General features: G+C 25.2%; 1 protein-coding gene across 1 annotated transcript; it reads left to right on the plus strand.

The window, feature by feature from the left end:
* The first annotated feature begins 1,194 nt into the window (after positions 1-1,194).
* On the plus strand, positions 1,195-11,493 carry LOC147814568 (uncharacterized). The gene is made up of 11 exons (XM_087156487.1): positions 1,195-1,504; positions 4,623-4,682; positions 5,555-5,602; positions 6,517-6,573; positions 8,075-8,122; positions 8,221-8,268; positions 9,163-9,219; positions 10,024-10,089; positions 10,517-10,594; positions 10,920-10,988; positions 11,416-11,493. The coding sequence occupies exons 1-11, from the start codon at positions 1,454-1,456 to the stop codon at positions 11,491-11,493; spliced, it is 660 nt and encodes a 219-aa protein (XP_087012613.1). The 5' UTR covers positions 1,195-1,453.
* Positions 11,494-12,669: the final 1,176 nt, after the last annotated feature.

Consider the following 12,669-nt stretch of genomic DNA (forward strand, 5'->3'; position numbering starts at 1 on the left):
TAAAAAGAATAATCTTGATGATAAAAATCAACATAGGTATTTAAACCATTAATTTGGCAATTTCTCCATTCATATGGTAACGGTTTGCAAGAAATTTTGGCTTTAAAAATTATAGTCCTTATTACAACACACTTAGTAAAAAATGCAAAACAGAAGAGTAAATTTAACCGAATAAATAGTTTTTATGCCATGCCGTATGGTTATCATAATAAAATTACTAAATGTTTTACCCTTTACTAAATTTTATCATGCATTGCAAAACAATATTTTATTGTTAATTTCACCAAAATCATTACTAAACTGCTTCGGTAAGAAATACCGAAAAATTTCCTAAGGATTTTTCCGAGAGTGTTCCCATAGAGCATAAAATTTCATTATATTCTGGTAGTTTTGGCCGTATATTTTTTCTCACTCTATTTTTTTTTTCTTTTTTTCTTCTTCTTTTTTTCGATTTAACGATTATAAACTATTTAAAGTTATTTCGTTAGAAAAAGTTAGAAACGGGTAGAAAAAGTGCAGCTATTTTAATTAAATTAAAAAAAATTATATTGTATTGAATTCGATAAATATAAAAGAATGCATTATAAAACTCGAATTTAAATGAGTTATCCTACCTGTATCAGCTAAATCGCAACTCTTGAATCTCAAAACTTTCTTATCAATTAAGGGAAAAAATACTTTTAAAGTAGTTACACTTTGTTTGAAAAAAAATTATATATATATATATATATATATATATATATATATATATATATATATATATATATATATATATATATATATATATATATATATATATATATATATATATATATATATATATATATATATATATATATATATATATATATATATATATATATATATATATATATATATATATATATATATATATATATATATATATATATATATATATATATATATATATATATATATATATATATATATATATATATATATATATATATATTTGTATATTTCCACAACCGTGCTTAGTGTTAATCCTTTAAAAGTGCCATTACAAAAATTAACATATTTTTTGAATAAAATGTTTAATAAGGTAATACTAAGCAGAAAAATCTTTTTTTTTTTCTTCTTTTTTTTTTCTACAATTGATAAAGGTGACATTTTCGTAAAATCTAATCGAAAACTGGTAAAATTTTTCCAAAACTGAAAGAGAGAATAAAAAAAACTGCTATTGTTGAAATATTGTTTGGTTTGTGAAAAATTGCCAGATGTTTGATGATATATTTTAAATTTCAAGATGCTGAATATTCTATTTATTTCGAAATGCTGGCAAGTTGGCCACCAGAGGGAGTAGTTTGGGGAAGGGGTGGGTGAAAGGGGGTATTTGTTCAGGAGTGAGTCCCACCAGAGGATATATTTTGTCGTGTCAGAGGATATATTTTTGTATTGCAACTGTTCTGCTTTTGTAATTTTTTTTCCAACCATGAATTTTCTGATTGAATTAAATGCGAAGATGGCTCCTAAGCATCAACAGGTAAATAACTTGCTTTCATTTAATTTTATTAGTGAGAGATAATTTTTTGAGTAAATTAATATTTAAAACAATGATTTCTTTTAAAAGAAAATTCTTTTACGTTGAAAAAATAAATATGAAAAAATAATCTATACTAACTATTTCGCCATATTTTTAAAATGAAATCTAAATTGTCATGATTTCTTTTTCACATTTTTAGGAAATTATTTAAAGTTGAAATATTTCCTGAGTTTCTTTTAAATATAGATATTTATTAATTAGCTTAATAATAGTTTGCTTGAGTGTTTCAATAACAATATTACGGATAAATGGTAAGGAATATTAATTAGCTTAATAATAGTTCGCTTGAGTGTTTCAATAATAATATTACGCATAAATAGTAAGGAATCCCTCGTATAACGAGACATTTTAAAGCATTTGTTATTTGTTATTCATTTGCTGGCTACAGAAATTGGTGTTCAGATTTACTATATTTTGATGCTTTCACTAGCTCCGAACAACGAGAGAAGGTTGCACCAAAAATGGGATTTTGAAAGAACCTAAAAGCAGCCAAAGGTTGCACTAAAAATAAGTGTTTTGAAAAGAACTAAGGTTTGAGAGAGCGGAGGAAGGTTGCACCATGATTTGGCATTTTTAAAGTGTGTATATTACATAAGACATCTAAAATAAAAATATTTTAATTTTTATAGATTTAAATAGTTAAGTTATAATTTGATTTATATGAATTTGACTTTAACTATCTTCTCTCTTTTTTAAATAATGATGCTAACTTTCTCTGCTTTTTGATGCTTTAAAAATATTTCCTTTCATACCAAGATTCTTTCTTCAAGTTGATATATGTAAGATAAAATTTTTTTAAACATTTCATTCGTTAAAAAAACAACCGATGCTATAGAGTTAGTGCTACAAATGTTTTAAGGAGAATTTTAATTTTGGGCAGAAGCAAATTCTTATTACTCTGTATTTTGATTTTTTTTTATTATTTAAAAATTAAAAAATTGCTTTCACAAGTAAAATTTTATATGAAAGAGCAAGCAAATTTTGTATTGGTCAACCCCCAACTCTAATTAAGGAAACATTCCAAGATTAATTACATCGGCGTATGCATTACATTGTACATACGCCATACATTGGCAATATTAAATTCGAAGTAAATTGAGAAATGTAAAAATAAAGATGTAACTTAGAAATATTAACAAAAATATACAGATACAGATCAGTATTCAAACATAATTTATTCATTTACAATCACTTTGTTTTTTAGTTTATATAAACAGAATATAATAATTTTTATGAAAAATGTTAAAATTTAAATATATTATACTTTTTATACATATCACAGCATTCATTAAAAATACAAAATATTCACTTAAAAATATGATAGATAGCATGTTTTTGTTATTAAGAGAGTACATTCAATTCATGCTTATTTTTAACTTACAGTAATTAAAAAAAAAAAATTTGTTAGCATGTGCCTCAATGTTTAGTTTTAAAATTTGGGATCATATAAAAATAATTTTCAATATTTTAATAAGATACTGAATACTGAATTTCTTGATATACTCTGTCTCGTCTGAATTAAAATTTACAATATAACTAAATTACTTTCTTACAAACGTAATTTACTACTTGATAAAAAGATTAAAATTTAACTCAGTTTGGAAAAAATTACTTTCATTTTTTTACACATTAGTAAATTGTGGTGAGTATTTGACAAAAAGCAATATTTTTATTACATATTCATTATTATATTGATTATTGGAAGTTTTTCTGGTGCTATTATTTTAAGTACATCACATTTTCAGTTTATTGTAAAATACACATAAAAATTTAAAAAGATTACAGGCAAATAAAACTTTGGAGCCTTTCCACAAAATAATAATTGTTTTTTAAAACACAAGTTCTTCCTTCTCTTAACTTGAAACTATATACATTCCTTGTTTGTAAGCTGTTCTTGAAACTAGTACTTTTGAAGTTTAAAAAAGCTGTTTATAACCTTCTAGAATTCCAGTAATTTCGGCAGAATAAATATTTTAATTAGTAGGCTTTTCACTGGTTATAACAATATTTTTTCCTAAGCTTCTTTCTTGATTAAAAGCATAGAAGTTGTTGGTGCTTTTTGCGCTAATGAAAGAAGATTAAAAATAATGTAATTTATGGTACTAAAATATATAGGAATTGAAACAATTTTTCAGAAGAAACAAAATTTGAACCCTTGCATTTTTTAAACATAGAAAGAATAATCAAAGCAAGTCATATTTTAATTACTATTTTTGAAATACAATAGAAAAAAATAGAGAAATTTTCATATGCATGTAGAAACATTTCCCCATCTGAAACATTTTCTCGAAACCAACTATTTATGGGGGGGGGGGGTTATCTTAAGGGTCTTTTCACCCATAAAGATCTTGAGAAGGAAAGTTTCAATATTTTATAATATTATTATATTTTTGCTGTTCTTAAAATGCGCCTAAGCATCCAAGTAGAATTTCTCCTCACGTTAAATTTTAAATTGAATTTCATGCAGGGCGACCCCGCAAAATATTTGCAGAAGGTACTGTTAAAATATTAATTGAACAATATGATCATCACTTGAATAGATCAAAGAGTTCGTGTTGAGTCTAAGAGGGCGGGATATGGCTACTGATAAACCCAAGAGAAGTATTCATGTGGATGTTATTAAAACTCCTCATGTATATTGTTTGTGAGGATTGTCTTTTTAACTATGGTTCATTTATTTCATAGAAGAAAATATATATCTAGTAATGAAACAAATTTAAAATTAAAGGAAAATTTTTAAAAAGATGTGAAAGACAAAAAAAGATAAAAGTCATGTATGTAAAATATATATGAAGAGCTGATCATTGCATTGTTCTTTTTATTCCTTCCTTTTTTTTTTCCTTTTTCATTAATAAAAACGATATTCAGCTTTTGTAAACCAATATTAGTTATCGTTTTTCTTCTTTAAAAATAATGTTGCATGAATTTCAAAGCTTTTTAAGACTTGAATATCGTGACAGAGTTTCACGAGAGGTTAACACTGATATAAATTATAAGCCTATGATTCAGAGAGTCATTTATTTTACAACTTAATAAATATTGGTAATCTTTTTTATAGGACGTTACTTATGATGGAACCACTTTAGGCATCAAACTAGAGATTTCCAGTTCTCAACAGGTAAGTTGCCTTCAACTTATAACACCTTTTTTTTCCCCTTCTAGACACATTAAAAAAGTCCTCATTGCAAGTGCTATCCTTCAAGAAACATTTTATGTGATTTTACATAAATAATGAAAATTTGTTTAAACTAAATTAATCGAACTTCTTCCTTTTTATTTTATTTCTTATATCCGAGATGGGTTTTTTTATTGTCTTTATATTATATATTTGGAGTCATTGATGAGAAATTTATTCTATGTTTTAAAAATCTGACGAATCGATAATGCACTAGAATGCGATATTTTAAACATCAAATCCTGTTTGATTGCCAGTGAATATTGATTGGAATGTGTTACACGAATCTCAGAAATTATTATGAAATTTCATCGGGCAATCAAACTGGTTTTAATTTGTTAAAACCTTATTCAGTGTCCAGAAATAAGGAGAAGATGAAGATCTTTCGAAATTTTCAATATATTTCTTGGGGAATATGAAGTTTAAAGAATTATTTATTAATTCTAACCCTTTTCTAGAGAAAAATCTTAAAATTGCTATTTAATTTTTTAAATTTTTTTTCCATTTTATTTTATTTTTAATTTTTTTTACTTTTAAAGTGAATTTACATGAGTATAAATGAGAGAATCAATATGAGCATAAATGAGTGTATTTATCATTTAAAGATGCATCTCCAGTAAACAAATTTGCGAGTATTATTCTCTCATAAAATTAAATATAATTTAAAATAAATGAAAAATAATTTTAAATTTTTTCTTGAAAAATATATTTGCGAAGTCAAATTATATTATTTCATATGAATAACATTTCAGTTCCTTTTTTGATAATGTTTTTAACGAGAGATATTTTTTTTTTTTTCCTATTTATTTCATCAGTCGAGTTCAACATCTACATTGAATGATTCATCTCCTGAAATCGATTGTGTAAGCATTTTACTCGTGAAATTTTAGATAATAGCACTTTATTGTTATTATTAATTATTATTTTTGTTGTTATTATTAGTTATTAATTATTATAAGTTATTATTATTGCTACTTATTATTATTATTATGAATTATTATTAATCTGGTTCTATTAAATATTATTTTTATTATTCTATTAAGCACTATTATATTTGTTTTTATTATTCCTACTATTATTATTATTACGAATTATTATTAAACTGGCTCTATTAAATATTATTTTTATTATTCTATTAAGCACTATTATATTTGTTTTTATTATTCCTACTCTTTCCTCATTATATATAATAGTGCAACACCTACAGTGTCCGTTTAGTTTTCATTTTTTGGTTTAGATAATAGTATAGTCCTATCATAGTGCAGCACCTACAGTGTCCATTTAGTTTTCAATTTTTTGGTTTATAAACTATGTCATCCGTAAATGGTTACAAAACCATATAGTTCTGTACTCACGTTTTTTTAACCGTACCAAATGCGAACGGTTTGGAAATCGCAAAGGTAAAGAATGTTCTTACCCATAAACTATATGGTTATTCGGATAAACAGACTGCTACCGGTAATTTTACAGTAATTTTAGAATGAAAATTCTTACAACGTATATATTTAACACTTTTCTATCTTTTTACATTTCTTAGATTACGTCAATAGATTCGTATTTAATTAATTAACTTTTTTGTACTTTTTATGCAAATTAACTAAGAGATACGAAACAAGTTTGTTTATGTGGAATATTAACTTTTCTTTCAAAAATTACTCTTCTCCTTAACTACTCCTTAGTTTATATAAACTACATTTTTTATCAAATACTTTTAGAAAAAACTTTTTTTTTCAATAACTAACCCTTTAAAGATTTCTAATTAGTTGCTTTTTTTCAGAAATCCGAAGTGTTTAAGGATTCATCTCGGAGCGTTTCGAAGATTCAGGAAGCTTATGTAAGTATCAACTATTTGAAATATAAATATGTTATTCGATATGCTTGTTGTCAATAAGAGATTAATCCAGTAAGGGAGGTGGGAATGGATGGTGCTTTCTACACTAGGGAGAGCTGCAGGCTCTTTACTGCCCATACTTTCGGGTAAATTTCCTGTTGAATTTTGAGAGCATTTGGCTCACAACATAATCATTGTGCTTTGAGACTTTCTTGCGTAGTATTTCTTGCATACATTGTACTTCTTATCTAATTTATTATTTTTGCTTACAGAGAGTACTAAGTCTTAAACTCGAATTGCCTCTTGCTGTGTACCTTACCATTTGAAGAATAAACATTTGAAAAAAGAATCGTTTTAAAACACTTATTACCTTGTCACCACTATACCAACTTTAAAAATTTCAACCTAAATGATAATTTGCAACATGAGCTTAGTCTCGCATCTGGAACAATATGCTAACACAAATGTAAGAACAAGAAGTAATAAACAAGTTAAAAGAGACCAAATCAGGACTGCCAAACGAAAAGCGAGTTCATTCTAAATCTAGCAACCATGGCATATTTTTTAATAGTATATCCGTAAATAACTAATAAAAATTTTCATGTTTAACTGTCCAGAATTACTTAATATTTTTAATATCTTATGAAAAAGAGCTGATTTGTGTTCAGAAATCATATAATTCATTTCTTTTTATTGAAAACAAAATTATCTGTTTGAAATTCCTTCTTCAATATTAAACTTTTATTCAAAAGAATAAAATAAATTTTCAATCAGTTGCTAAGGTTAAGAGACCAACCCCATTTTGAAATGTAGGCTAAATTTTTAATTTCGGTTTTCTTGGTATTCTTTTGTGCTTAACATAGTATTTATTATTCGACATTTCAAAAAACTGTGAAAAACGATCGCTTCATTGGATTAGAAGAAATAGCGCTTTATAATTTTTAAAACTTTTATAGAACTTTCCACAAAACTTTAAAACAATAAAAATACACAATTTGTGGTTTTTAGTCTGTAATTTAAGACTATACAATTGTCAGTATTTAGATTTTTAGAAATTTAATTTTTTTCTTAGTTTAAACAGATTAGAAGCGGTTCTGTTGCAGCTAAAAAATACTTTTAACCTAGATTGCTCAAAACAAAGATATTTATCAAAAATTTAAAAATATATAAGTGTCTATTATTTAGCAATTTTTTAAAAATTGTTTTATTGAATTTATGATTAGAATTTTTCCCCTCCGTCTCTACCCCTTTGACAGTTGAGTTCGATCGACTGTAAAGAGGCCTGTTAAGAATATATTTCATAGGCTGTAAAAAAAAAATTTTTCAATATAGTATTTTGATCAGTATGGGTTTCAATCGCATTATTTAAATAACTTTTTATTTGATGCAAACTAAATTCATTCATTTTAAATTTTATCCGTTAAAATAATAAATGTGTATTATCTTGTATTAGCAATAACATTGATTAATTAACTCTATTTCTCATTTTTATGTGTTTATTTAGGAAATTAATCGGATGGAAGAAGATCTGTATAACAGTACAGAAAATTACGTAAGTATTATTTATTTTATATTCTGAAAGACTGACTACTCACCGTTATTTTATTTTCTAATTAATTATTAATACGAATATTAACACATATTTTACAGATTCTAACAGAAATTCAAAAGAAAATGAGGAAATCGGACAAGTATTATGTAAGTATTGTTTCAAAAAACTTTTCTCACGAAATTTCAATATTTAAAATATATTGTCTTGTTTGAAAGTTTTGTTATTATTGTATATATTCCTATTTGGAAAGTGAAATCAAGAACTCAAAGTTTCAAACATTTCACAACTAGCTAGAGTTCTCAAATCTTTACTTATCCAGTGATGAAATTGTGGTTTATAGTTTCAGCACTTTGGATACATCATCCGTAAAATTTTTCTCTCACAAGATCCATTTATATCGCAAATTTTACTGTAATATTTAATTTATTACAGTTATTCAGCTATTTTACAATGATTATGACTGTTAGTAACCACAGTTTATCAGATTTTTTTCCGTAACCTGTTTCCGTAAAAATGAATGCCACGGTAAAAATCACCGGTAATCTAATTATCGATACATTTTACCGTAATTTGATCCTGAATTTCTTACAGTGAAAACATATCGGCATGATTATCCCTAAATGAAATACATGCATTATAAAAAAAAACTTCTTTTAATATCACGTTTCCGATCAATTGAATGAACCATTAATCAAAAAATTTTTTTATTTTTGAAACTTAGGAGACTAAATCTTCCTACTGTTTTAAAATTTTATCTGCCACAAATACAATTATTTTTCAGTCTTCTTAATAAAAGCATAATTTTTTAAATTGTTATTTTATTTTTTATTAATTGGTATATATATATATATATATATATATATATATATATATATATATATATATATATATATATATATATATATATATATATATATATATATATATATATATATATATATATATATATATATATATATATATATATATATATATATATATATATATATATATATATATATATATATATATATATATATATAATGTTTATCTTATTATAGGAAGTCTTGAAAGACCCGCTTTATTCAGAGCTGTGCAGAATACGAAATGATCAAGAGGTATGTTTATTCAATATATTTTAAAAACAATACTGCTATTTAGCAAAATTTAGTTATTTTTCTACTTTTTATTTAAAAATGAATAAAATTATATTATTTTACTTTTCGTTATTTTTGGCAATATTGTCATACTTGAGCCACGATGGCTGAGAGGACAGAACGTTCGCCATCAAAGGAGGTGACACGGGTTCGAACCCCATCGATGGCTGTCAATACAAATTCCGCATCCAGCTTGCACCGACCACAGTATTGACATGAAATATCCTCAGTGGTAGACGGATCATGGGTTAGAATTTCTTTGCCGTCAGGCTAACTGTGGAAGCTTCTCGTAGTCTTCGGAGTTGAACATTTGTAGTCGTAAACCTAAAAAGTGGGTCGGCTGTTTAAAGACGGTTATAAAATTAAATATTGTTATACTTACTGTCTTTCTCTGGAATTAACTTGTAAAAATTCTAATAGAAACGTAAATAATATTTCAGCGCTATTTAAATCTTCTATTAAGTTCTAAATTTTTCAAAACTTTTCGAATGGATAGTTATGTTTTAGTTTTAATATTCAAAGTTTCTAAATAGAACAAAATCATAAAGCATTTTAAATCATTTATTAAACTCTATGTAATTCAATATTAATATATTTTTAGAATAATATTGAATTGAATTAGTTTGAATCTTTTATTCAACTCTAAATATTTCAATATTTCTTGAATTGAGCGAGATATTTTAATTTTTGTATGAACATTTTTTTTACTATTTTTTATTTTGAAAGTGCTGATTATCATCTAATAAATATTTTTTCTTTATTTAGAAACTTGTAACGGAACAAGGAACTCTTTTAAAGAAGTTAACGGATACTGAGATGCCCACCAAGTCGGTAAGTTTAAAATATATTATGAGCCCCAAGCGCGAAGGTTCAAACATATTTCTAATTATTTTTTCAATTATTCCGAACATATATTTAATCAATGATTTTTAAAAGCTGTGATATTCAGAAGGAAAAAAAATCCCTCAGATTTAATAATGTAAAAAGGCATGAGATTTTAGTATACTTTTTATAGTTTGGTTTTACAGGAATTGTCAAGAGATTAGTTTTTAAACTAATTTCAACATGATGACATTACTGACAATGAATTGGTCAACAAGCATTAAAAAAAAACTGTACCTCATATTGAAAACTTGATAAGTTTAATATAAGTCTAAAGAACAAAAACAAAATGCACCTTTAGAGACTAAAACTTTGGTTCAACAAGCTGTCTATTTATTTATTAAACAAGAATACATTTTATTTAACTCTTTGATAGGTTGATTTTCCATCGGACGAAGTGCTTTTTAATTTCATGGATGTTGGCATGGAAATCGAGGTAACCAGCAATGAGAAGGTGAGCATCATTTCTCTCTCTTTTTAAGCATTTGTTGAAGTTCCTCTGTGCTTAAGATATCTTGCTCGGAATGTTTAATTTTAAATAATGAACTAAACGTGGTTTCAGAACAATTACTATTTAAAGATATTAGCGATTATTCTTTATCTGATCTGTCCTTGATCTTCATTACATACTTTAAGAACACCTGTCACAGCGTTAAAGACGCATTGGAGTCACAAATTTAAAAAAAAAAAGAAATTTAATACTGATGATAAAATGTAAATATGTATATAAAAAATATAAATATGTTAATAATATGTTTTAACTTCCTTTTTTTTTTTAGAAATTTGCTGAACAACCGGAAGTATTTGAGCTGACCAGCCAACCAAATGCTGAACAGTCGACCAAATCGGTAAGTTAAAAAAATTATTTAATATTTTTTAATATAAGTGCATGAGATGATTATATAATTTTTTATATAGTAATATTTTGGTTCTGTAAGAATTGTCAAAAGATATCTGAAATGAATTTAAAATGTTAACATTACTGTACATAAATTTTAAGTGAATCTGATTGTGTTTGGAAATTACAATTCAGCAATTAAGACATGCATTTCAAATAATAATAATAGAAAAGACTTATCCATTTTGTTTTTACATGCAAGATAGTCCTTGATCTTTATTACATACTTTAAGAACACCTGTCACAGCGTTAAAAACGCATTGGAGTCACAAATTTAAAAAAAAAAATGTTTTAATACTGATGATAAAATGTAAATATGTATATAAAAAAATATAAATAAGTTAATAATATGTTTTAACTTTCTTTTTTTTTTTTAGAAATTTGCTGAACAACCGGAAGTATTTGAGCTGACCAGCCAACCAAATGCTGAACAGTCGACCAAATCGGTAAGTTAAAAAAATTATTTAATATTTTTTAATATAAGTGCATGAGATGATTATATAATTTTTTATATAGTAATATTTTGGTTCTGTAAGAATTGTCAAAAGATATCTGAAATGAATTTAAAATGTTAACATTACTGTACATAAATTTTAAGTGAATCTGATTGTGTTTGGAAATTACAATTCAGCAATTAAGACATGCATTTCAAATAATAATAATAGAAAAGACTTATCCATTTTGTTTTTACATGCAAGATAGTCCTTGATCTTTATTACATACTTTAAGAACACCTGTCACAGCGTTAAAAACGCATTGGAGTCACAAATTTAAAAAAAAAAATGTTTTAATACTGATGATAAAATGTAAATATGTATATAAAAAAATATAAATAAGTTAATAATATGTTTTAACTTTCTTTTTTTTTTTTAGAAATTTGCTGAACAACCGGAAGTATTTGAGCTGACCAGCCAACCAAATGCTGAACAGTCGACCAAATCGGTAAGTTAAAAAAATTATTTAATATTTTTTAATATAAGTGCATGAGATGATTATATAATTTTTTATATAGTAATATTTTGGTTCTGTAAGAATTGTCAAAAGATATCTGAAATGAATTTAAAATGTTAACATTACTGTACATAAATTTTAAGTGAATCTGATTGTGTTTGGAAATTACAATTCAGCAATTAAGACATGCATTTCAAATAATAATAATAATAGAAAAGACTTATCCATTTTGTTTTTACATGCAAGATAGTCCTTGATCTTTATTACATACTTTAAGAACACCTGTCACAGCGTTAAAAACGCATTGGAGTCACAAATTTAAAAAAAAAAATGTTTTAATACTGATGATAAAATGTAAATATGTATATAAAAAAATATAAATAAGTTAATAATATGTTTTAACTTTCTTTTTTTTTTAGAAATTTGCTGAACAACCGGAAGTATTTGAGCTGACCAGCCAACCAAATGCTGAACAGTCGACCAAATCGGTAAGTTAAAAAAATTATTTAATATTTTTTAATATAAGTGCATGAGATGATTATATAATTTTTTATATAGTAATATTTTGGTTCTGTAAGAATTGTCAAAAGATATCTGAAATGAATTTAAAATGGTAACATTACTGTACATAAATTTTAAGGGAATCTGATTGTGTTTGGAAGTTACAATTCAGCAATTAA

Source organism: Parasteatoda tepidariorum, chromosome 2, assembly GCF_982258835.1.
Source record: "Parasteatoda tepidariorum strain Cologne lab strain chromosome 2, Ptep-v5.0, whole genome shotgun sequence".
Taxonomy (NCBI): domain Eukaryota; kingdom Metazoa; phylum Arthropoda; class Arachnida; order Araneae; family Theridiidae; genus Parasteatoda; species Parasteatoda tepidariorum.

Excerpts from the sequence above, each read along its gene's own strand:
- LOC147814568 (XM_087156487.1), top strand. The coding sequence starts at position 1,454 with ATGAATTTTCTGATTGAATTAAATGCGAAGATGGCTCCTAAGCATCAA. Across the intron at positions 1,505-4,622 it reads TGGCTCCTAAGCATCAACAG|GACGTTACTTATGATGGAAC; the intron begins GTAAATAACTTG and ends TCTTTTTTATAG. Across the intron at positions 9,220-10,023 it reads GAATACGAAATGATCAAGAG|AAACTTGTAACGGAACAAGG; the intron begins GTATGTTTATTC and ends TTCTTTATTTAG.